General features: G+C 41.6%; 1 protein-coding gene across 2 annotated transcripts in view; it reads left to right on the forward strand.

The window, feature by feature from the left end:
- The window catches only part of INVS (inversin), a 59,601-nt gene that overhangs the window by 860 nt on the left and 31,738 nt on the right, over positions 1-27,003 (forward strand). For both annotated transcript variants that reach the window (XM_053362993.1, XM_053362994.1), the window contains exons 2-3: positions 11,097-11,263; positions 24,367-24,540. In XM_053362993.1, coding sequence (XP_053218968.1) covers positions 11,097-11,263; positions 24,367-24,540 — 341 coding nt within the window. The remainder of the gene's footprint in view (positions 1-11,096; positions 11,264-24,366; positions 24,541-27,003) is intronic.

Below are 27,003 nucleotides of genomic sequence, written 5' to 3' on the forward strand. Positions count from 1 at the left end.
TTTTATAAATCATTTATTAATAAATGAGAGGAGTTCCCTACCAGGACAGACTTTGCTTGTGTGCTCAAGACATTGATTCCATAAAACATATTTTGTTGCATTGTGCAAAATATGAGCAAGCCAGGGCTGAACTGATACTACCCTTGCTGGTACCTTTCCCGGGAAAATCAGAGGCTCACTATGTCAGGTTCCTATTGGAAGACCGGACAACTGCTAGAACATTAGCAGTAGCAAAGTTTTTATCGGTGGTTGCAAGAACAAATGATCCCTATATTCTGAACAAAATGCTTGTTTAACCTGGAGGTAGGCTGTATGAATTGTGTATTGCTTTGTAACGATTTGTTGGGTCTCTGGACCGTAATAAAGATTGATGATGAAATGATTTTATAATTTCAAGCTTCAAGGTGTCTTATTTACAGCAACGTCTTTCTTTACTATGTCTTAGGACATAGGTAGAAATCTAGATACATCAAAGAATGCAAATTTGTTGGTGCATCTTTCTGTTTGTTTGCTTAAAGAAGGTAGATTTCCAGGGGGGCACTGAGTATTTTTTTTTTTTCTGAAAAGGAGGCAGTAGGCCAAAGAAGTCTCGGAGCCTCTGCTCTAAAGTCAGGGTGTGTGTATGTATGGAATTACTTTCAGTTGCTTTCCATAATACTAGCGTGGTGTTTTTTCTTCGAAATTAGTTCATAAAAATGCTTTTGTTTTTTTGACCGGTGGAAGCTTGTCCAGTAGAGAGAAAGGGATGTCAGCCTGGCCTCAGCCAGTTTCTCCTACTTTACAACCAGGCCAAGAAGCAGCACTGTCTGTCAGCTTCTTCCTGCTAGTCCTTAAGTTGCCCTTGTGGAACTCAGCAGGGATGAAGATAGGGACAAAATTAGAATTAATTGACTTCCTGCCATTTGCTGTAGCTCTACCTACTGTTGGTCATGCCGCCTTCCACCATACTAGCCTCAATGAGCACCAGCCATTACCGTTTCTGCACATTTTTGGCTTTAGTTCAGCTGACTGCTGGCATGCAGCCCTCCACATACTAACCCCAAGTCAATGGGGCCCTCAAAACACGAATACTTGGACAAAGGACATTGTTGCCAGAGGACCCTAAAGATCGGTAGCATAACCTAGAAATACCTTACCAATCTAAGAAACCTGCTTTGATTGTAATGGTGAGGTGCGTATCCTGTTTCCTTATTAACAATAGAAGCTGTAGAGAAGCTCTGTTCAGGTAGGGAGAGATACTTCCAAAAGCATAAATATGATAACACTGTCAAAGTTACTGTATTGTGGTCTTTTGGGTAGTCTAAGCAAGGTTTTTTGTTCAGAACTGTGTCGCAAATTCTTCACGGCGTTTTAGCAGAAATGCTCAGAGTTCCAGGTTCTTCAGTGCGATATTATTTATTGTGAGCTATATATACAAATAGGGACGTGGGTGGCACTGTGGGTTAAACCACAGAGCCTAGGACTTGCCGATCAGAGTGAGCTCCCATTGCTCGGTCCCTGCTCCTGCCAACCTAGCAGTTTGAAAGCACGTCAAAGTGCAAGGAGATAAATAGGTACCATTCTGGCGGGAAGGTAAACAGCGTTTCCGTGCGCTGCTCTGGTTCGCCAGAAGTGGCTTAGTCATGCTGGCCACATGACCTGGAAGCTGTACGCCGGCTCCCTCAGCCAATAAAGCGAGATGAGCACCGCAACCCCAGAGTCGGTCACTACTGGACCTAATGGTCAGGGGTCACCTTTACCTTACCTTTATATATACAAATATCTACAGAAGCAGTTCATACAGTCAGACAGAGTACCTGGCTGCACCTTAAGGCAAATAGGAAGACTCTTTCTCTCTGACCACACTCCTCTACACCTCCACCTTTAATACTAGACAGGTTTCCCTTTTAAACCGATGACAGCCAATCAACTGTCAGCACATTACTGCTGGCTGAGTCATCATTCTGACCCAGCACCTCCATAGAAAGTATTGCATCAGCCTGTTGCATCAACTAGCAAACTCAAGCGTGCAGACTTACTATCTTACACAGCATTCTGTGAATCCCGACAAACTGATGAACCATTTGTATAGAGATATTTAATCACATCTCATTTCCCAGCTTGTTCCCTATTACAGCTGTGCGTATTGATATAAATGTTAGTGCGAAAGGATTAGGAAGTTGTGTAAACGCCTATGAAGATTTTATTTATTTATTTATTTGAATTTATATACCGCCCTATATCCAGAGGTCTCAGGGCTGTTCACAAAAAAGATGGAGAATATGCTTGTTTCAGAAAGGCATTTGAATTTTATTATTTATTCTATTATAATTTCAAAATTATACATGAGTGTCCCATAGCCACTAAAGTTGCTCTTATTGGATTTTACTTATAGCAATAATAGTACTGATGTCAGTTTCAGGTAGGCAGCTGTGTTGTTCTGATGCAGTCGAAATATATATAAAAAAATTAATAAATTGTCCAGTAGCACCTTAGAGACCAACTAAGTTTGTTCTTGGTATAAGATTTCGTGTGCATGCACACTTCTTCAGATACCTTCAGATACGTATCTGAAGAAGTGTGCATCTTATACCAAGAACAAACTTAGTTGGTCTCTAAGGTGCTACTGGACAATTTATTTATTTATTTAATTTCAGTAATGATGTCATTTACTAATTGTATTGTGTTTTCCCCAAAATACTGAAAGTACTTCACGTGCATCATTTCAGTAGTCTTTTTGATGTAAATCTGTTTTTATTTAGCTAAAAAAGCTCCTAGAATGGCTTTAAGATCACTAAAGGGAGGAGGGCTTATATTTTTGCCCATAATATAGATAGTTCACAGGGCTGAGAGCTAAACTGCAATCCTACACGCCATGGTTGGAGAACTGAATTTAGCTGGTGGGCCAGATCCAAAGCTCTCTCACCCCTGCAGACCACTTTGACACAGGGGCAACTCCTCCCACCTGCCAGTCACATGGATTCAACTACAAAGGAAGAGTCTTCTTTTGCAGGCAGCGTTTATTCATGCTGCGCCTATATGAAGGAAGATTGTTCTTTCCTATCTATGGTTGCAATTCCAGCAGCAGATGTGAAGGAATGATTGAACTCTCCTTCCTTGGAGGTTTTTTAACACAGGTTGAGTGGCCATCTGCAGTCGATGCTTTAGTTGAGATTCCAGCATTGCAGGATTTTGGAATAGATGACCCTCACTTTTTTGTTGTTGTTGTTGTTTAGTCATTTAGTCGTGTCCGACTCCTCGTGACCCCATGGACCAGAGCACGCCAGGCACTCCTGTCTTCCACTGCCTCCTGCAGTTTGGTCAAACACATGCTGGTATCTTCGAGAACACTGTCCAACTATTTTGTCCTCTGTCATCCCCTTCTCCTTGTGCCCTCAATCTTTCCCAACATCAGGATCCCCTTCATGGATCACTGCCTTGTCGTGGCGAAGGAGCTTGAATAACTCAGAGAAGCTATGAGCTATGCCCATGCAGGGCCACCCAAGATGGACAGGTCATAGTGGAGAGTTTTGACCAAACCTGGAGCAGGAACCGGCAAGCCACTCCAGTATCCTGGCCAAGAAAACTCCATGTACAAAGACAACAGGATGACCCTCACAGTCCATTCCAATTCTACAATTCTTTCAATCTATGATTGGGAATCTTTTTGGTTTGGTCCTGCAGGGTTTAAAGTAAACCATGCCACAGGCTAATTGGGAGGCCTCTGCTATACACATTTACCTGAAGCAAATCTCATTGAATTCAGTAAGAATTACTTCTGCGTAGATATACGTAGGTAAAGGTAAAGGGAGCCCTGACCATTAGGTCCAGTTGCGGATGACTCTGGGGTTGCAGCGCTCATCTCGCTTTACTGGCCGAGGGAGCCGGTGTACAGCTTCCAGGTCGTGTGGCTAGCATGACTAAGCCACTTCTGGCGAACCAGAGCAGCGCACGGAAACGCCATTTACCTTCCTGCCAGAGCGGTACCTATTTATCTACTTGCACTTTGACGTGCTTTCGAACTGCTAGGTTGGCAGGAGCAGGGACCGAGCAACAGGAGCTCACCCCGTTGTGAGGATTCAAACCGCCAACCTTCTGATCGGCAAGCCCTAGGCTCTTGCAAGTTTCAAGTTTCATTCGTTATGTTGCACATTTAGGAATCCTGCCACCTCAATAGTGCAGAGCTCATGGACCTGTTGTTTCAGGTCTTACGTTTGCAGCCTGAGAAGTCAACCAATTTAATACACAACTTGCATTATTTGTAGCCAAATAAATAGTGTAAGATAGTAATTGAAATGAACTATGCCTTAGATCCTAAGTTGCTCCTCTATTCACTAATAATAATATTTTCCAGCTGAATCAATAGGTATTTGAGAGGAGTGTCTATTTTGAATCGTTTTAATTTTACAAGTAGATCCAGAGCTGATGAAGCGGCTGGGCCAAAGCCGAAAGGACGCTCAGTTGCGGATATGCCTGGAAGCGAAAGGAAAGTCCAATGCTGTAAAGAAAAATATTGCATAGGAACCTGGAATGTAAGAACCATGAACCTGGGAAAGTTGGAGGTGGTCAAAAATGAGATGGCAAGAATAAATATTGACATCCTGGGCATCAGTGAACTAAAATGGACGGGAATGGGCAAATTCAGTTCGGATGACCATCACACCTACTACTGTGGGCAAGAAACCCGTAAAAGAAATGGAGTGGCCCTCATAGTCAACAAAAGAGTGGCGAAAGCTGTACTGGGATGCAATCTCAAAAATGATAGAATGATCTCAATACGAATCCAAGGCAGAACTTTTAACATCACAGTAATCCAAGTTTATGCACCAACTACTGGTGCTGAAGAAACTGAAATTGACCAATTCTATGAAGACTTACAACACCTTATAGAAGTGACACCAAAGAAGGATGTTCTTCTCATTATAGGGGATTGGAATGCTAAAGTAGGGAATCAAGAGATAAAAGGAACAACTGGCAAGTTTGGCCTTTGAGATCAAAACGAAGCAGGGCAAAGGCTAATAGAGTTCTGTCAAGAGAACAAGCTGGTCATCACAAACACGCTTTTCCAACAACACAAGAGACGACTCTACACATGGACATCACCAGATGGGCAGTATCGAAATCAGATTGATTATATTCTCTGCAGCCAAAGATGGAGAAGCTCTATACAGTCAGCAAAAACAAGACCTGGAGCTGACTGTGGCTCAGATCATCAGCTTCTTATAGCAAAATTCAAGCTTAAACTGAAGAAAGTAGGAAAAACCACTGGGCCGGTAAGATACAATCTAAGTCAAATCCCTTATGAATACACAGTGGAAGTGACGAACAGGTTTAAGGATTTAGATTTGGTGGACAGAGTGCCTGAAGAACTATGGATGGAGGCTCGTAACATTGTACAGGAGGCAGCAACAAAAACCATCCCAATGAAAAGGAAATGCAAGAAAGCAAAGTGGCTGTCCAACGAGGCCTTACAAATAGCGGAGGAGAGAAGGCAAGCAAAATGCGAGGGAGATAGTGAAAGATACAGGAAATTGAATGCAGATTTCCAAAGAATAGCAAGGAGAGACAAGAAGGCCTTCTTAAACGAGCAATGCAAACAAATAGAGGAAAACAACAGAATGGAAAGAACCAGAGATCTGTTCAAGAAAATTGGAGATATGAAAGGAACATTTCGTACAAAGATTACCATAATAAAGGACAAAAGTGGTAAGGACCTAACAGAAGCAGAAGACATCAAGAAGAGGTGGCAAGAATACACAGAGGAATTATACCAGAAAGATATGGATGTCTCGTACACCCCAGGTAGTGTGGTTGCTGACCTTGAGCCAGACATCCTGGAAAGTGAAGTCAAATGGGCCTTAGAAAGCACTGCAAATAACAAGGCCAGTGGAAGTGATGGTATTCCAGCTGAACTATTTAAAATTTTAAAAGATGATGCTGTTAAGGTGCTACACTCAATATGCCAGCAAATTTGGAAAACTCAGCAGTGGCCAGAAGATTGGAGAAGATCAGTCTACATCCCAATCCCAAAGAAGGGCAGTGCCAAAGAATGCTCCAACTACCGCACAATTGCACTCATTTCATACGCTAGCAAGGTTATGCTTAAAATTCTACAAGGAAGGCTCAAACAGTATGTGGATCGAGAACTCCCAGAAGTGCAAGCTGGATTTAGAAGAGGCAGAGGAACCAGAGACCAAATTGCAAACATGCGCTGGATTATGGAGAAAGCTAGAGAGTTCCAGAAAGACATCTACTTCTGCTTCATTGACTATGCAAAAGCCTTTGACTGTGTCGACCACAGCAAACTATGGCAAGTTCTTAAAGAAATGGGAGTGCCTGATCACCTCATCTGTCTCCTGAGAAATCTCTATGTGGGACAAGGTAAGCTACAGTTAGAACTGGATATGGAACAACTGATTGGTTCAAAATTGGGAAAGGAGTACGACAAGGCTGTATTTTATCTCCCTGCTTATTTAATTTATATGCAGAATACATCATGCGAAAGGCTGGGCTGGATGAATCCCAAGCCGGAATTAAGATTGCCGGAAGAAATATCAACAACCTCAGATATGCAGATGACACAACCTTGATGGCAGAAAGTGAGGAGGAATTAAAGAACCTTTTAATGAGGGTGAAAGAGGAGAGCGCAAAATATGGTCTGAGGCTCAACATCAAAAAAACGAAGATCATGGCCACTGGTCCCATCTCCTCCTGGCAAATAGAAGGGGAAGAAATGGAGGCAGTGAGAGATTTTACTTTCTTGGGCTCCATGATCACTGCAGATGGTGACAGCAGCCACGAAATTAAAAGACGCCTGCTTCTTGGGAGAAGGGCAATGACTGGCCTAGACAGCATCTTGAGAAGTAGAGACGTCACCTTGCCAACAAAGGTCCGTATAGTTAAAGCCATGGTTTTCCCAGTAGTGATGTATGGAAGTGAGAGCTGGACCATAAAGAAGGCTGATCGCCGAAGAATTGATGCTTTTGAATTATGGTGCTGGAGAAGACTCTTGAGAGTCCCATCGACTGCAAGAAGATCAAACGCATCCATTCTTAATGAAATCAGCCCTGAGTGCTCACTGGAAGGACAAATCGTGAAGCTGAGGCTCCAGTACTTTGGCCACCTCATGAGAAGAGAAGACTCCCTGGAGAAGACACTGATGCTGGGAAAGATGGAGGGCACAAGGAGAAGGGGACAGCAGAGGACGAGATGGTTGGATAGTGTTTTCGAGGTTACTAGCATGAGTTTGACCAAACTGCGGGAGGTAGTGGAGGACAGAGGTGCCTGGCGTGCTCTGGTCCATGGGGTCACGAAGAGTCGGACACGACTAAACGACTAAACAACAAAAATTTTGTTTTAAATTGATCTTTTCTTTTTGCTGTTTTTAATTGCTCATCACCATGAGGTGATTGCTAAACTAAGGATTAATTAAGACCCAATTAAGATGATAAATAAATTGAGGATAATAATAGGGGGTGGGCGATCTCTGCCAATTCCCCCCTTCATCTGCAACCCCTGTACCATATCCCATAACTATCACATGGGTTCTCCAACTCCAGGAATGGATTCTTTGGGCATGTAGAAGGGCTAGCAATAGAAGTCAGAAGAGGGAAATCTATTATGTTCACAGAAGGAATGTTAGGATTCAAGCCAAGGTGATTATTTTTTAAGTTTCCACCCTGTGCTAGATTGTATGATACATTCTGCAATAACTTATTGTGACCAAGACCATGAAGTACACTGTTTTTAAATTTCTCTTTTTTGAACTAATTGGATCTTTTTTTGGGGGGGTATACTGCTCTTTATTTTTGCCCCTTCTGTTCAGCTCTATAAAAGTTATAATACCCCACCCCCCACTAAAGATTAGTTTGTACAGTCAGAGAATAAATTTTTCTAAATAATACCTGTTCATAAAAAAAACCCTCCCTGCACATATAAGATTAAAATACAGTTCCCAAACACCTCCGTTGTCATACATTTCGGTTCTTGAATGCCAAAAACTCGGAAGTAAATGCTTCCATTTTCGAATGCTTTTCGGAACCCGAACATGTGACGCAGCTTCCACTGAGTGCAAGAAGCTCTTGTAACCAATGGGAAGCAGTGCCTCAGTTTTTGAATGTTTCAGAACCGAACGGGCTTACAGAACAGATTTCATTTGATGACCAAGGTACCACTGTATTGGTGAGAAAGGTTCCACCTAGCCTTCCCCCATTGTGTTTCCTTTTTTAAAAAATTCAGGGTCCCCTATCCTCACTTCCTTGCAGCACATTTAGGCATGTAATCCCCACTTTGAAGCAGATTAGCCCAGAAAAAGCTTTACCACTTTAAAATGTAACTGGTCCTATTTTGTGTTGTCTATCCTTTATGATTTCAAAACCTAGTACAGATTTATCTGTTTGCATTTTTAATAGTGCAGCTACATTGAAATACGCCAATTTATAGTTACTCATTTCTGACTTCCCCCTCTATGGGCAGATATGAACAGATAATATAATCCTTATCTTCATGTTCAGCTTTACCTGCTGATTTCTGCTGTTAAGGAAAGGTACGGGAGAATTCCATGTTGTGTTCCTCTGTTTTTCTAGTCTGCTGGCCACCCTAGCAACAAACAAGGCCATTGTTATAAGAATTCTAAGGTATCAAATATTGAATAAGTGTTCATAAATGCACAAGGTAAACATGAATACATAAGTATATAAACCACACATCTGAAATAGCACACAAGAGCAATCCAGAAGCCATTTTTATTCTCCCAAAGTGACTTCAAATGCTCCACTTCAGTAGGAGAAAATGGGGAAAGCTTTCCAATTGTCTTTTCACTTGCAAATCCCATTAGCAAAACTGCCTGGAATCTAGGGGGTTTACCCCCTTCCTGCAAATCTAGTCTGGCAGGTTTCTGTTAAGTTGAGCAAACTGTCAATAGATGTAAATTTGTGAAAGAGATTCAGGAACTAAAGTATTTACTATCTGAAAGGAATGACCAGTCTGCCCAGGTAATGCAATCAGTGACCTTGGCACAGTGGTCTCCCACAGAAATTTGAGAGTGTTGCCTCTCTCCTGTCTCCCATTATTTCTGTGGCAGACCACCTCCTTCTGTAACGTAAGCAAGATATGTCAAGCCTTTATTTGTTATAATTGTGATGATTATGGCGTACAGCTGATGAAAACCCCAAATTAACAATCTCAGAAAATTAGAATATTGTGAAAAGGTGCAGTAGCTATTCCATCCATAACACCCGCAATGGGTTCTTGAGCCTTGAAATGGTCTCTCAGTCTGGTTCAGTAGGAAGCACAGTCATAAGGAAGGCTGCTGACCTGACAGTTGTACAGAAAGCCATCATTGAGACCGTCCATAAGTAGGGAAAGCCTCAAAAGGTAATTGCAGAAGAAGCTGGATGTTCCCAAAGTGCTGTATTGAAGCACATTAATGGAGAGTTCTGTGGAAGGGAAAATGGGGGGGGGGGGGAAAGGTGCACAAGCAGCAGGGATGACCACAGCCTGGAGTGGATTGTCAGGAAAAGACCATTCAGACTTGTTGGGGACTTTCACAAGGAGTGGACTAAGGCTGGAGTTAGTGCATCAAGAGCCACCACACAAAGAAGGATCCTGGAGATGGGCTTCAAATGTTGTATTCCTCTTGTCAAGCCGCTCCTGAACAAGAAACAACGTCAGAAGCGTCTTACCTGGACTAAATAAAAAAAGAACTGGTTGCTCAGTGGTCCCAAGTCCTCTATTCTGATGAGAGCAACTTTTGCATCTCATTTGGAAACCAAGGACCCAGAGTCTGGAGGAAGAATGGGGAGGCACACAATGCCAGATGCTTGAAGTCCAGTGTGAAGTTTCCGCAGTCTGTGTTGATTTGGGGAGCCATGTCATCAGCTGGTGTTGGTCCACTGTGCTTCATTAAGTCCAGGGTCAACACAGCCGTCTACCAGGAGATTTTGGAGCACATCATGCTTCCTTCCGCAGACGAGCTTTATGGGGATGCTGACTTCATTTTCCAGCAGGACCTGGCACCTGCCCACACTGCCCAAAGTACCAAAACTTGGTTCAATGCCCATGGGATTACTGTGTTTGATTGGCCAGCAAACTCATTTGACCTGAATCTATGGGGCATTGCCAAGAGAAAGATGAGAGACATGAGACTGAGCAATGCAGAAGAGCTGAAGGCTGCTATTGAAGCTTCCTGGTCTTCCATAACACCTCAGCAGTGCCACAGGCTGATAGCATCCATGCCACGCCGCGTTGAGGCAGTAACTGATGCAAAAGGGGCCCAAACCAAGTACTGAGTACATATGCATGCTTCTACTTCTCAGAGGTCCAACATTGCTCTATTTGCAATCCTTGTTTTGCTGATTTCATTTAATATTCTAATTTTCTGAGATTGTTAATTTGGGGTTTTCATCAGCTGTACACCATAATCATCACAATTATAACAAATAAAGGCTTGACATATCTCGCGAGTCATTGGTATCTAAATGCAGATAAAACCCTCTCTTGGTTCTACCACTTTCACAGGCAAGCTTGGTGGGCATGCAGGACAGGTCCTTCTCGGAGGCTGCTCCCAGACTTTGGAACTCCCTCTCTAGAGAAGCCAGACTGGCTCCTTCCTTGTCCTTCTTGTTCCAACAGACTTTTGGGAACGGCCTGCTTTTAATGAAAGGGCTGGTGCTGTGCTGTTTTCATTGTAACTATTTTTTATAGCATATGTATAAATGTGTGTGTGTGTGTGTAGATAGATATAGATATAGATAATTATATCAATATTTGATTGTTTTTTAATGATGCTTTTTCCCTGTGTTTTTAGTCCCTGTCAGGGAAAAAGGTGGTGTAGAAAACAACTACTACTATCCTTAGTGGTGTCCATATTTTGCTGTTTTTAAAAGACTGTCTGACATTTTCTTTAAAAATGTCATCCAGGATAGAATCCCAAAACAGACAAAAAAACTGATCCCTGACCTCAGGAAACATGTCAAATTTGTTTAAAAGATCTTAAGTGTTGCCCAATGTATAAGAAACCAGACAAACTTTTTTCTACCCAAAATATACAATAGATGTACATATTTAATAAAACTTATGTAGAGCCAGCACTGCAATTCACTTTGTTGTTCTTATAGGTAATCCTGATCTGAAGGACAAAGAGGACCAGTTTGGGAGAACTCCACTAATGTACTGTGTGTTGGCGGATAGGCTAGACTGTGCTGAGGCTTTGTTGAAAACAGGAATAGATGTAAATAAAGTCGACCTTAACCAGAGAACAGCTCTCCATCTCGCTGCACAAAAGGTAACAATGCAATCTTACATGCCTACTCAGAAGTAAGTTCTGTTGGGTTCACTGGGGCTTATTCCCGGGTAACTGCATATATAGGATTGCAGTCTAAATGATGTTCCAAGACCAGATTCCAAAGAAATGTGTAACTAGCACTGTAAATCCAAAATAATTTTGAATGTTCCTTTCTCAAATACAGTGGTACCTCGGGTTAAGAACTTAATTTGTTCTGGAGGTCTGTTCTTAACCTGAAACTGTTCTTAACCTGAAGCACCATTTTAGCTAATGGTGCCTCCCACTCTGCCGTGCGATTTCTGTTCTCATCCTGAAGCAAAGTTCTAAACCCAAGGTAATATTTCTGGGTTAGCGAAGTCTGTAACCTGAAGCATATGTAACCTGAAGCGTATGTAAGCCAAGGTACCACTGTAGTAGCCTTCCTTTCTACCACGCCATGCCATATGGCAAACTACTTTTTAAATTTAAGTAGGATTTTAAAAAGTGTTTTGGATATGTCGGGGTAGTCTGCTGTTCAAAGTGGAAGGCCTATCAAATTTCACAAGTCTGTGAATTCACACAAAGTTGTTCTTTGTATCCAGATGTTTAGCTGACAATGTCACTAGCAGAGAAATCGGATCTTAGTTTTAAATACTTTATTTCCAGAATTGCAAAGAATCTGCTACTCACTCAGGAGTTCAATAATGCTAAAAATATCACTAATTGTTTACTTAAAAGCATGTGTGCATTAAGCATTACACTCATGACTAATAATATAAATGCAAGATGTATAGTAAGTGCTTCAGGATTAAGATATTTCATATGATGGCTCTGGTAAATGTACATTTAAATAAAGAGAAAAATGCATTTGGTAACACCTTGAGATTAATTTTTAGAAGTGTTTTATTATAAAATGACATGCTGTTTCATGAAATGTGAAGTTGGAGCTTGGGAAGATAAGGAAAAAATTCAGTTGAACGCTGATGACATCTGATGGGAGGGTGTTCCGCAGGGCGGGCGCCACTACCGAAAAGGCCCTCTGCCTGGTTCCCTGTAACCTCACTTCTCGCAGTGAGGGAACCACCAGAAGGCCCTCAGTGCTGGACCTCAGTGTCCGGGTTGAATGATGGGAGTGGAGACGCTTCTTCAGGTATACGGGGCTGAGGCTGTTTAGGGCTTTAAAGGTCAGCACCAACATTTTGAATTGTGCTTGGAGACGTACTGGGAGTCAATGTAGGGCTTTCAGGACCGGTGTTATATAGTCTCCATGGCCACTACCAGTCACCAGTCTAGCTGCCACATTCTGGATTAGTTGTAGTTTCCGGGTCACCTTCAAAGGTAGCCCCACGTAGAGTGATTGCAATAGTCCAAGCGAGAGATAACTAGAGCATGCACCACTCTGGCGAGATAGTCTGCGGTCAGATAGGGTCTCAGCCTGCGTACCAGATGGAGCTGGTAAACAGTTGCCCTGGACACAGAATTGACCTGCGCTTCCATGGACAGCTGTGAGTCCAAAATGACTCCCAGGCTGAGCACCTGGTCCTTTAGGGGCACAGTTACACCATTCAGGACCAGGGAGTCCGCCACCCTTGCCCACTCCCTGTCTCCCAAAAATAGTACAGTGGTACCTCCGGTTGTGAATCCCGAGGTTTCCACAACCGGGGGGACTGCTTCTGCGCATGCATGGAGCACGGTAGAGCACTTCTGCGAATGCGCATGGGGCAAAACACTTTCGGGTTTGGCGCTTTTGCAACCCAAAGTTTACATAAGCCGAGTTGTAACGTAAGCCGCAGTGCTACTGTACTTCTGTCTTGTTAGGATTCAGTCTCATTCCATCCTCCAACTGCCTCCAGACACTCAAACAGGACATTCACTGCCTTCACTGGTTGTGATTTAAAAGAGAGGTAGAGCTGGGTATCATCTGCATACTGATGAACACCCAGCCCAAACCCTGTTGCCATGTAGAAATGCAACAGGTTAAATTGCCAAATTGCTTATAGCCTACCTTTGACTTTTGTTTCACATACCCCACACTCCTTTCTGGAGGTAAAAGTATCACTTAAAAGTGTAAATAAAGATTACCAAAAGAGATACAGAATTTTTTTGAAAAGTTCAGTCCAGGACAAAAAAGAAAGATTGATTATGAAGACAATGTGGCCTATGCAAGTGAGTTGAGGATTACTTTTTTAGAGCAACATTGCTGTATTTTTTAATGTTTTTATTTATCCTTTGGAAGTCCAGTTACATATTTCCCATGTATTCTAAGAAGAGCCCAATAATCTGTGCTTACGCTGTTAAGCAAATTTTGAAGGAAAGATTTGGAGTGGAAAACCATTTTCCAGCTCAACCTGATTTTTATAATTAGGAATTAATTTGCATGGCATTCAAATTAGGATACCAGACTGGGCTAGAATATGGCAAACCTACACTCAATCACCTTTTCTATTTATTCAAAGCAGCTGTTTGGGAGGTAGTTTTAATCCATCTTCCGATCAAAGTTGCTATCAGCCCCACTTGGGTGGAGGGAGAGAAATAGAGGGACCATACAGGCTCATGTGGTCATTCATTTATCGCATTTGTTTTCTTTTTTAAAGGAAACTTTTAAAAAGTGCTTATGTTTGGTGGGGAAGTTTCTCAGTGACATCACAGAGTGGTGAAGCTTTTACTAGTGAGCTTATTTTCAGAGGTGCAGAATGACAGTTGACCCTGGAGAGAAAAATATATGTTTGGCTTGATCATAGGGAGCAGGGCCGGCTCAAGATATTTTGGCACCTGAGGCAAACCACAAAGTGATGCCATCGCCCTGCCAGGGAAGATCTACAGCAGCGGTTGATGCATTCCTTGGAGGTCAGATCTGCTGCCCCTGCAGATCCTGCCATCTGAGGTGGTTCCCTCACCTCTTCTCACGGGTGTGCCAGCCCTGATAGTGAGGGCATTTCCAGAGTGTCTCCACTGTTTTTTGTTTGTCTTCTTCCATGCCTAGAAAAAAATGAATCCTTCCCCCTGTTGAGTCACTTCTTTCTTTTCATACTCAGAAAGTACTAGTTCGGAAAAGTATTTCTTGAGCTATATCCCACACCTGTCTTCTCCTGCAGCTCTGCAGCAACCTACCCTCACTCTCCCACCATCCCTACATTATCTATCAAATGCAAGTTCTCTGGTGGGAAATGTGCTGATTTCCCCCCCAGTATAGTACCAAATCAGGTTTTTTTCTTAAATAACTTAGAATTCATAATTGGTCAGTTTTAAGTTTGGTCTCTGGGGCTATATGTGCCCGTTTAGAGTACAAGTGGGGGAGAGAAATGCAGGATATTAAGAGCCTTAAGTGTTGACTGAACCCAGTCAGTGGCAAACAGTTTGTGAAACTGATACCAGAAGCCATTTGTGATGGGGCATAAGGGTCTGATGTTTAAAGAAAAAGCCAGAAAATCCTACTAGATATGCTCAAACGCTTGTATGTGTCTAAAGTAACTCTTTGAAGTCTAAACATTATAAACATAAGTATTGCTGAGGAGGAAGCAGCAGCTAAAACATTTTAAATTGCTAATTTATTGAGTAAAATATTCAAAAAAAAGAAATTAGGGCTGGAATCCTATAGACCTGCAAATAGGTCCCATTGAACCCAGGGCACTTCCTTCTTAGTAGACACTGTATAGGATTGCTCTATAGGAGCACGGTATGAGAACCCTAGAATAGTCAAGCTTTCTTTGTCATTTATTGTGACAGGTTAAATTTATCATGTCATTCTTAATACATAAATCCTTCTTCTCAGGCTTTAAGAAAACATTTCTGACACAGATTTTACTGTGCAACTATAAAGTGTCACAAATATTTCTTTTTATAAATAGTTTTGCTCCGTCTTTAATGAAAACTCCGTTTTATATTCCTAAAAATCCTGCTCTTAACAGAAAATTACAAGTCTGGGAAGTTAATTTCACCAGTTCCCGTTTGAGCTGTTTATGAAGGGCATCAGTGCAACCTAGTGGAGAAGCAGGACATCAGCATTTGCATGTCTCGAATGTTTGTATTGACAAATGGGTAGTCTGCTATTGACATCTGTGTCCCTTGGCAATACTTCCATTCCAGCTTACCCTTGCTGGTCAAATGCCTTAATTGTTCTGGCCTTTAATTCAGTCAAAGTTGGAGCACAATTGGAAGAGAGAAAAGAAGGAGCAGGTCTAGCCGAGCGTCAAGCTTGAGTTGTGAAACTACTGGCAACGATCAACCTGTCATAATGTTATGATTTGTTCATTTTTATACCATTTATTAGCCTTTACTTGTTGTGCCATTTGGCCTCCAGGGCAGATAAAGTGCTGTCTAATTTGGGAGGTTTGCTTCTGTCAGAGTGGCCTCCACAGAGAAGGTGTTAGCTGCAGTGACAAATAATCAATAGCTGTCGTTGTCATGAAGAACGTGAGTAGTTGGGCCTTTCATCTGGAGGATTAGAGGTCTAATTGGATTGAGAATAGGGAGGGTGGGCTGTTGTATAACCCTGTCAGCTATGTGAAGCTGTCAGATGTCAACCTTATTCATACTGAAAAGAAGGTGGATGGCTGGTCTTTCACAGCTTGCAGAGTGAAGTCATACAGAAGCTTTTGAAAATGTAATAGATGGGGGAAGTAAAATAGGTTAATGTATGCTTTGACCTCTTTTTTGTTGTTGTTTAATTATACGTCCATGTAGTTAATGAACCTGTGTAACTTGAAATGATGCTCTCTTTTTTGGTAGGAAACTGCTGGTAACATAATACAAGTTCTGGCTGATTATTTATATCTTAAGTAAAAGCAATTTTAACTACTCAGATGGAGGTTATATAAATTTGAAAGTTTTCAACTTGAAAGATATTAAAACCAACCATAAAGGAAGGAGATGTTTCAGAAAGAACTACAATATTTTTGTAAATAATAATTATTTGAAGAGATCTCAGCAGTAATAATGCATGCCCAGAACTTCAGTGTGTTCCTATGAAGCACATAAAGAATTCACCATTGCATAATTTTGGTAGTTGAAACATTTCTTTTTCTTTTTTTACCCATTTGATATTCATTGAAGAAAGATTTCTTATGGTTTTCATGGAATCAGTCAGGAGATATTCCATTAAGAAAGGTATATTTTTAAAATCAGCTTTTCCATTTAAAAGGTATTAAGAAGTCTCCCCTCAATATACTTTTTAAAATTTTATTTGCCTTTACCAAGTCCATTTTGTTGAAAATTATCGGCTGACAATAGAGACCTAGTACAGGGTGTGGTACAATCCTCCTGGAATATAGCACTGAAATTAAAAAACCTAAGTTAGTAATGTCTGTTAATTTTAGTGGATGTATTCTGAGTAGGACTATCATTAGGTACAACCTTAACAGAAGATCAGTGCAATGTTTTATTACAATTGTTGCATGATCATGAAGCCTTAATGCAAACTATTGCCTGACAAAACCCACGCAGTTGTTTTGAGGGGGGGAAAGACCATTTAAATATAAAGGTAAAAGTTAAAGGACCCCCGGACAGTTAAGTCCAGTCAAAGGCGACTATGGGGTGTGGCGCTCATCTCGCTTCAGGCCGAGGGAGCCAGCATATGTCCACAGACAGCTTTCCGGGTCATGTGGCCAGCATGACTAAACCGCTTCTGGTGCGACGGAAGCCAGAGCACACAGAAATGGTGTTTACCTTCCCGCCACAGCATTACAGTACATATTTATCTAACTTGCACTGGTGTGCTTTCGAACTACTAGGTTGGCAGAAGCTGGAACAGAGCTCACCCCGTCACGGGAATTCGAACCACTGACCTTCCAGTCAGCAAGCCCAAGAGGCTCAGTCCTTTAGACCACAGCGCCACCCGCTCCCCTTTTAAATATATTTCCATTTAAAGGCAGATTTTGAAGGTCTTGCCTGTAAGTCAGTTTAAGAACTTTAGAAGCACCATCTTCAAAAGTTTTCAAGTGGCTCAAAGGATTTTGCCACCCCAGATAAATAAGTATTATGTATGTACATGTGCACACAGCTGCCCAAGATAGTCCGTGGTACTACATGTGTTGGGAGACCCAAGCTATGCGCAGATGATGAAGGTTCATGCTCTGGACATTTCCTTTTGTGGCCATCTTCTAAGGCGGTGGTTCTGGACCTGTGGGTCCCCAGATATTGTTGGACTACAACTCCCATCATCCCTGAGCTCTGGCCTTGCTAGCTAGGGGTGATGGGAATTGTAGTTCAACAACGTCTGGGGACCCACAGGTTGAGAAAGGCTGTTCCAAGGGACGGATTGAACACCTCCCTACACCCTCCATGTTTCTCACTTGGAGGTGTCTTCTGAATTTCCACTTGCTTAACAAAGAAAACATACCGTTGAGAATTCTGTGCTTATTGGCAGCATGTAGCCTTGCCCTGCATTCAGGGAACCTCCTTAGTTAATCTAATTGCAGTAGGTTCCCTACAGATTCTGTAACCAATGGACAATAATGTTCTAAATTAATGACATCTTAAAACATTAGTTTTTAAGGGCCCTCCTAATGCATGAAAATTAAAGTTAAAGTCTTATGTCAATGGCTTAATTCCCTTGTCCAAAATATTGTATCAGTAAAAATGAAACCTGCCTGTTTTCTCTACTCTGGGAGTCCTCTAAGCCACTACTGTCACCAAGAGCTGTACTTCTGAAATATAGTATACCACTATTGAGTCATTGTCTTGTAAAATTTTTGAATCTCCTTCTGATATTTATAGTGCTACCCTGTACCTGTGCATGTCCGAAAAATAGATTGTCTTGTTAGAGACGTTGTGTTTACTTGAAAGGTTTCAGAGCCAGTAGTGCTATAACTACTCCTGTTATTTCTTTGATCCTGTTGCATGCAATCCTCCTCTTGGAAATGAATTCCTCTGACTGTCCCTTAGCTAAAACTGAACTGGCTCTTGGTACTTGAATATCAGTAGAAAAACTTTCTGGCTGCATGTTAAAATAACACAACTGGGAAAATATTTTTATTAGCTTATGCAGTTTACTAGCTCTGTCAAAACTGTGCATCTGCCCCATCAGGAGACAGCTTCTACTTAAGATATATTTGCAACAAACAGCTCTCTTGAATACACCTATAATCCACAGATTCCCATTCTGGAATCTCCACAAAATTATCCAAGCACTACAAAAGTCACCCTTTAAACCCCTCATATTGGCTTCACTCCAGATTCTTTCTTTAAAAGTGGTTTTCCTAGCAGCCATCTCCACCACACAGAGGGTTTCAGAATGCAGTGATCTCTCTGTCGAAGACTACCGTTCCATTTTCCACAGTGCTTAAGCAATTTTTCACCCTGACTTAATCTTTATCCGCAAGGTCTTCTGTATGGCTTAATAAATGATCTTACCTTTGCCTCAAACCATCCCACTCTATGAAGTAGGCTTGGAAATCAAAGAGGATCTACATCTACATCTCCCACGCTCAGGTCATTAAACAAACTGCTACTGTTTGTCTCCATTCACTTCTCTACCATGAGGAAGAAAGTATCTACCGTAATTCTTTTCTATCCACATGGATCAAGACTTACATTGGCACTCCACTTAGTCACTCCAATACACTTCACAGCACACTCCACTGAATAAGCTGCTTCTATCATGAGAACTGTAGGTCACATGGCCACTTATATGCCTTGGAAGAAGCCACTTTTGGGAAATAGTGCTCCAGTATATCCTCCCTAGTTTACCGCATAGCTACCTAAATCACTAAGCTATATTTAAGCTAATTGTTTTGGCATAGGGACAAGTATTGTCAGTGCTCCAAAGTGTATAAAGATCACTGCTGCTTGGAAAACCTCCAGTATATAGGTTAAGCCCAGTGATACTGAGTGATAAGCTCAGAAGCAATTGCCATAGCAAAAAATAGGCCACATGATGTGTATTTACTACTACAACAAAATGGTCCTGAGTCGTCCCTCTCTTTGGGTCAGCCTTGTAATAAGCCCACGTATGATATTAACTTGAAATAATTCTGAATTAGATTTCAGTAGAAGCTACTGTAAGTGTTTATGTGTAAGTGGATGTGTGTTTATCTTGTGTCTTAAATTCATGCAAGATTAATTGTTTTTAGAAGCTTCTGCCTGAACTTATCTAAAAGAGCAATGGAGGAAACCTACTAAAACCACTATTAACAGCACCTAAAATGACTTGGAAATGAAAACATTTTATGCATGATGCTAGAGAATTGAACTGAAAGCAGTCAATTGTTTCCGATAAATTTCAGCACAGGCTTTTGAACAACAAGCAGAACAAGGAAAGCTTGCACCAGTTGTGCTCAGTGAGCTCAAAAGTCAAAGGTTCAGTTTAAAGAGGAAAAGTACACGGAGAAGTGGCCTCTTTCCTCTCATTTTTACTGTGCTTGTACATGTACCCTTTCACGGTGCACCACTTGATAGTTCAGCTTATTCCTATGGAAACTAACTGAACAAAGCTAAGGTTTCAGTGGGCATTTGTAGAAGAAATGTTGTAACATTTCAGCCACAGAGCAGCTAAGCATGCTGCCTTGCTTTCAGTGAAACCACAGTTGATCACCAGAATGGGTTCCAAGTCGCAGATGTTCTTGGCTGGTTTGCTGCCTAGGTTGCTTCGCCAGACGGACAAACTCTTTAAACTTGGAAAGTGACTAATAAAATTGCCTTTCAGCTGAGTTTTCTTTTGTATGCTGAGAGTTCTGTCCTTGGTGTCCTGGATGGTGAAGGTGACATTGCCAAAAGGGCACTTTCCTTAAGATTTACCGTACGTAGGTCCACTGTTAAGATGGGTGGTGCTGTTGCCATCATTGACTTGAAAAGGATTAGCCACACATGGAATGCTTTCACTAAGCAGCAATTTATGTTAAAGAAGGTGCTTTGCAATTCTACTAGTTATCTAATTCAATCATATTCACTATTAAATTGACATGTGACATCACTGATTTAGTTTATAAGGTCCTATATTCTATCAGCCTTATAAAAAGCCATAGTGTTTGTTATATCAGTTCTGTCAAGGGAAAAAGCATTGGCTTCATAAAATCCCACAGTAACAGAGAAGATGCTGGCAACTTGTCACTCACTTCTAAACATACTTAGTTTGTAGTGGATTTAAACATGCACCTTCAGTGACCTGCAGTGTGGCTTTCACTAAACTCTAAGCAAATGAGATCATTTTCAGGAACAACCACACCAATAATATGCTATCAATAAGTAACTACAGGGTAAGTTTTCAGTTGTATTCAGAAGTAAGCACCAATATCTGTGCCAGAACAGCAGTATACGGATTTGAAAAATATTTTCTTTTAAATAAACTGATCACCAAAAATGACCAAACATTTATCCTGTTTCTGTGCGTGAAGGGTGAGGGTTGTACTGTGCAAATGAAACCAGAAAACATTTGTAGTAATGTGTGACTCTATAAGTCAACAGTTGTTGGTTATACATATTTTCAAGCAGATGCCCATTGAATTAGATGGCTTTCCAATATGGAATTTTCATTGAAGCACTGTCATGCATTCACACATGACGTGTCAGTGGAAATCCATCCGATACAACAAACGCCTTAGAGTGATTTTAGTCAGGCCCTGGGGAACATGAGGACTCTGTTGTAACTGGGGCAGGTTTCCCAGAGGAATTTGCCTGGGGGAGAAGCTGTCTCAAACTCCAGTTTCAGGGGCTCTGGCTATCCAGATTGATAGTCTGTTTGAGGCTTGGTATGTTCATTTATTTATTATTGCATTTATACCCCACTTTTCCTCCAAGGAGCTGAAAGTGATGTATATGGTTTCCCCCCTTCCCATTGACCCTGTTTGTGATTCACCCAGTGTCACCCATGAAACTTCATGAACGCATGGGGATTTGTATCCTGGACCCCCAGGTCCTGCTCCGATACTCTGATGATGATAATTAATAATAATTTTAACAATCATCATAATTAATTTATACCCTACCCATCTGGCTGGGTTTCCCCAGCCACTCTGGGCAGCTCCCAATTGAATTTTAAAAACATGATAAAACATCAAACACTAAAAACTTCCCTAAACAGGGCTGCCTTCAGATGTCATATAAAAGTCTGGTAGTTGTTGTTCTCTTTGACATCTGGTGGGAGGGCATTCCACAGGGCGGGTGCCACTACCGATAAGGCCCTCTGCCTGGTTCCCTGTAGCTTTGCTTCTTGCAGTGCGGGAACCACCAAAGGGCTCTCAGAGCTGGACCTCAGTGTCCAGGCTGGACGATGGGGGTGGAGACGCTCCTTCAGGTATACTGGGCTGAGGCCATTTAGGGCTTTACAGGTCAGCACCAACACTTTGAATTGTGCTCGGAAACATACTGGGAGCCAGTGTAGATCTTCTATATTATATTATTAGTGTAGATAATATTTGGGAAATATATCTACACTTAGTTACTTAGGCACTGAATTACTTTGTTACTTAGGTAATTCCCAAGATGTTATATCAGACTGAACAAGAACAATTCAGTCTTCTTTCTTATTCTTTCCATTATTGTTAAAAATATAATTACTATTTTATTAATTCCACTCAGTGTATTTAAAAATCAGTAAATTAATTTTGTAATTTCTATCATGCTTATTCAAAAGTTAAACTGAAATCAGTGGGAATACTTCCACATGAATATAAATATACAATCCTTTTTTGTTCAATATCTATGGAAACTCACATTCTCCCCCAAAGCAACATTGAGAGTTCTGTAGCTGAAGGGTCACCCTCCCTCAAATAGATGCCTTTTGACTTGAAGGGTAAAATAATTCCAGTCCCCTGCTTAAGATAATATCCTATTATAATCTCCTCACTGCATGATTCTCCTTGAAGGAAGAACTGATAGACAGATTCGATTTTTAATTCCACTTTTTCTCTTTATATTATCCATCTATTTATTTATCTGTCATTTTCTTAACAAAAATATTCAACAAGAAAACTCTTATTTCAACTCTTATTTATGGAAACATTTTGTTTTGATGAGGCTCCATAATTTTGGAAACTTGCGCTAAAAATAATAATAATAGAAAGCAAAGAACATCTCTTAATTTACATGATAATGAATTTGCATCTATCAAGTGTATTTTTATGTTTGGTTTGATTTTAGTAATGACATTAGAAAAGAGTTTCTTTGCTTTAAAAATATTTTAATTAATTACAGAATTTATCATTTCATCTTTAATTCAGAAAATTGCTTCATTCTGGGAATATTTATTCAATTTATCCAAATTCCTGTAGCTAGATTTAATTTCAAAGCAAGTATTATCCCTCTCAATAGAACATTTTCAGGAGAACACATATATGGTTAATAAATCTAATTACCACCAGATGGTTTCCTAGATTTTAACATGTGGTAAAGTATTTCTGGGTAAGTCTTCCCAATTCAAATAATTTCCTTTGGAGTACTTTCTCAAGATGCAGTATATATTTTGCAAAACCTTCTTCTATTTTGAGTACTGCTTGGCTGGCACCCCTGCCCGAAGGCTTTCTGCAAGTGTGCTACCTGTGGGGAGAAACACTAGTAGTTGCTTACTTTTCTGTATTCAGCATCAGGTCTCTTAAAAATATATCCCAGAGTAAGATGGTGCTGGAAGCACGTCCTACTAAGTGAGAGTTAACATTCACTGTGGTTTCTATGGTTATGAATTTTTATCTGAATGAATGAGCTCCCCATCGATAAGAAAAATCTTAAGAAATTACTGATGTGGGAAAGGTTTAAAACACTTACCTCTAGGCAACCAAGTGGCTCAAAATCCCCCCCGCCACCTTTTTCAATGGATAAAATGTAAACTTTGTGCAAGCCATTCAACACTCAGGACAAAACTATAAGAAAGAATTAGACAGATAACTTGTTCAAAAACTAACAATAATCTAAAAACTGTGTTACTCTAGATCCTGGCTGAGTGGGAGAAAGTAATGACAACCTACTAATTTGACTTGGGGTTGCCTGTAGTATGTATGAAAAGGATCTAGAGGGTCTTAGTAGACCATAAGCTGAACATCAGACAACAGTGTGATGCAGCAGCAAAAAAAAAAGCTAATGCTATTCTAGGCTTCATCAACAGAAGTCTAGTGTCCAGATCAAGGGAAGTAACAATGCCACTCTGTTCTGCCTTGGTCAGACCACACCTGGAGTACTGTATCCAATTCTGGGTGCCATAATTTAAGAAGGATATTGACAGGCTGGAATGTGCACAGAGGGCTACCAAGATGATCAAGAGTCTTGAGGCCAAGCCTTGGGGGAAATGGTTGAGGGAGTTGGGTGTGTTTAGCCTGGAGACAGGCGTGACGCAGATGGCACTGTGGTCTAAACCACAGAGCCTCTTCAGCTTGCTGATCAGAAGGTCGGCAGTTCAAATCCCCGCGACAGGGTGAGCTCCCGTTGCTCGGTCCCTGCTCATGCCAACCTAGCAGTTCAAAAGCACGTCAAAGTGCAAGTAGATAAATAGGTACCGCTCTGGCGGGAAGGAAAACGGCATTTCCGTGCGCTGCTCTGGTTTCACCAAAAGTGGCTAAGTCATGCTGGCCACATGACCCGGAAAAACTGTCTGCGGACAAACATGGGCTCCCTCGGCCAGTAAAGCGAGATGAGCACCACAACCCCAGAGTCATTCACGACTGGACGTAACTGTCAGCGGTCCTTTACCTTTACCTTTTTAGCCTGGAGACAAGAAGACTGAGAGGAGATATATGGTAGCCACCTTAAAATATCTAAAGTGCTGTCACATGGAAGATGGAGCAAGCTTGTTTTCTGCTTTTCCAGAGGGTAGGACTCGAACAAATGGATTCAAGTTACAAGGATGGAGATCCTGACCAAACAGTAGGAAGAACTTTCTAACAGTAAGAACTGTTTGACAGTGGAATAGACTCCCTCAGTAGCTTCAGGACTCCTTCATTGGAGGAGCGGTTGGATGACCATCTGTCATGGATGCTTTTGTTGATATTTCTGCATTGTAGGGAGTTGAACCAGAATGACCCTCAGGGTAACCTTCCAACTCTACAATTCTATGATTCTAGTCACTTGTCCACAGGACTATAAACTATATATTGCCATTACCTCTAATGATTGCTTTTTGAAATTATTACATGTTGGTTTCATAACGCTTTTTATTCATTGAAATTAACTTTATTCTTCCCCTACCTCGTTACATTGCTTAGGGAAATTATCGCTTTATGAAGCTTTTACTTGCTCGTAGAGCAAACTGGATGAAGAAGGATTTGGAAGAAATCACTCCGTTACACTTAGCTACACGGCACAAGAGTCCTAAGTGCTTGGCTTTGTTGCTTAAATACATGGCACCAGGAGAAGTAGATACACAGGACAAAAACAAGGTAAAATCAGACTTGTAACTTTTAGTGTTGCTGAAACCTCTGGCTCCTCTTAATGGTCTCTGTGTCACCTGACCAGAACAAACATTGGAACTTTCTTTACTGCCCGGGAACTGGTACTTGTGCCCCTCCCCAAATCAGCTGCACATGCTATGAAAGGTAGAGACTTAGCATTCACTTCCCTGTGGGATCAGCATTTCAGTTAGCCATCAGTTTTCAACTCACTCCATCAGACTACTGATTCAGGATTGTCACTTTGAATCAACTCTCTTTTTCATTGTACCAAGTAATGCATAGTGGATATCGTTTTGTATCCCCCTTTCTCATGTCATTGTGTGCTTGGAATGAATCCCCTCTGTGTTTTATGTACAGGATGTTGTTGTTTAGTCGTTTAGTCGTGTCCGACTCTTCGTGACCCCATGGACCAGAGCACGCCAGGCACCTCTGTCCTCCACTACCTCCCGCAGTTTGGTCAGACTCATGTTTGTGGCTTCGCGAACACTATCCAACCATCTCATCCTCTGTCGCCCCCTTCTCCTTGTGCCCTCCATCTTTCCCAGCATCAGTGTCTTCTCCAGGGAGTCTTCTCTTCTCATGAGGTGGCCAAAGTACTGGAGCCTCAGCTTCACGATCTGTCCTTCCAGTGAGCACTCAGGGCTGATTTCATTAAGAATGGATGCGTTTGATCTTCTTGCAGTCCATGGGACTCTCAAGAGTCTTCTCCAGCACCATAATTCAAAAGCATCAATTCTTCGGCGATCAGCCTTCTTTATGGTCCAGCTCTCACTTCCATACATCACTACTGGGAAAACCATGGCTTTAACTATACGGACCTTTGTTGGCAAGGTGATGTCTCTACTTCTCAAGATGCTGTCTAGGCCTGTCATTGCCCTTCTCCCAAGAAGCAGGCGTCTTTTAATTTCGTGGCTGCTGTCACCATCTGCAGTGATCATGGAGCCCAAGAAAGTAAAATCTCTCACTGCCTCCATTTCTTCCCCTTCTATTTGCCAGGAGGTGATGGGACCAGTGGCCATGATCTTCGTTTTTTTGATGTTGAGCCTCAGACCATATTTTGCGCTCTCCTCTTTCACCCTCATTAAAAGGTTCTTTAATTCCTCCTCAGTTTCTGCCATCAAGGTTGTGTCATCTGCATATCTGAGGTTGTTGATATTTCTTCCGGCAATCTTAATTCCAGCTTGGGATTCATCCAGCCCAGCCTTTCGCATGATGTATTCTGCGTATAAATTAAATAAGCAGGGAGACAAAATACAGCCTTGTCGTACGCCTTTCCCAATTTTGAACCAATCAGTTGTTCCATATCCAGTTCTAACTGTAGCTTCTTGTCCCACATAGAGATTTCTCAGGAGACAGATGAGGTGATCAGGCACTCCCATTTCTTTAAGAACTTGCCATAGTTTGCTGTGGTCGACACAGTCAAAGGCTTTTGCATAGTCAATGAAGCAGAAGTAGATGTCTTTCTGGAACTCTCTAGCTTTCTCCATAATCCAGCGCATGTTTGCAATTTGGTCTCTGGTTCCTCTGCCTCTTCTAAATCCAGCTTGCACTTCTGGGAGTTCTCGATCCACATACTGTTTGAGCCTTCCTTGTAGAATTTTAAGCATAACCTTGCTAGCGTGTGAAATGAGTGCAATTGTGCGGTAGTTGGAGCATTCTTTGGCACTGCCCTTCTTTGGGATTGGGATGTAGACTGATCTTCTCCAATCTTCTGGCCACTGCTGAGTTTTCCAAATTTGCTGGCATATTGAGTGTAGCACCTTAACAGCATCATCTTTTAAAATTTTAAATAGTTCAGCTGGAATACCATCACTTCCACTGGCCTTGTTATTTGCAGTGCTTTCTAAGGCCCATTTGACTTCACTTTCCAGGATGTCTGGCTCAAGGTCAGCAACCACACTACCTGGGGTGTACGAGACATCCATATCTTTCTGGTATAATTCCTCTGTGTATTCTTGCCACCTCTTCTTGATGTCTTCTGCTTCTGTTAGGTCCTTACCACTTTTGTCCTTTATTATGGTAATCTTTGTACAAAATGTTCCTTTCATATCTCCAATTTTCTTGAACAGATCTCTGGTTCTTCCTATTCTGTTGTTTTCCTCTATTTGTTTGCATTGCTCGTTTAAGAAGGCCTTCTTGTCTCTCCTTGCTATTCTTTGGAAATCTGCATTCAATTTCCTGTATCTTTCACTATCTCCCTCGCATTTTGCTTGCCTTCTCTCCTCCGCTATTTGTAAGGCCTCGTTGGACAGCCACTTTGCTTTCTTGCATTTCCTTTTCATTGGGATGGTTTTCGTTGCTGCCCCCTGTACAATGTTACGAGCCTCCATCCATAGTTCTTCAGGCACTCTGTCCACCAAATCTAAATCCTTAAACCTGTTCGTCACTTCCACTGTGTATTCATAAGGGATTTGACTTAGATTGTATCTTACCGGTCCAGTGGTTTTTCCT

The sequence above is a fragment of the Podarcis raffonei genome, chromosome 13 (genome assembly GCF_027172205.1).
Source record: "Podarcis raffonei isolate rPodRaf1 chromosome 13, rPodRaf1.pri, whole genome shotgun sequence".
Lineage (NCBI taxonomy): Eukaryota > Metazoa > Chordata > Lepidosauria > Squamata > Lacertidae > Podarcis > Podarcis raffonei.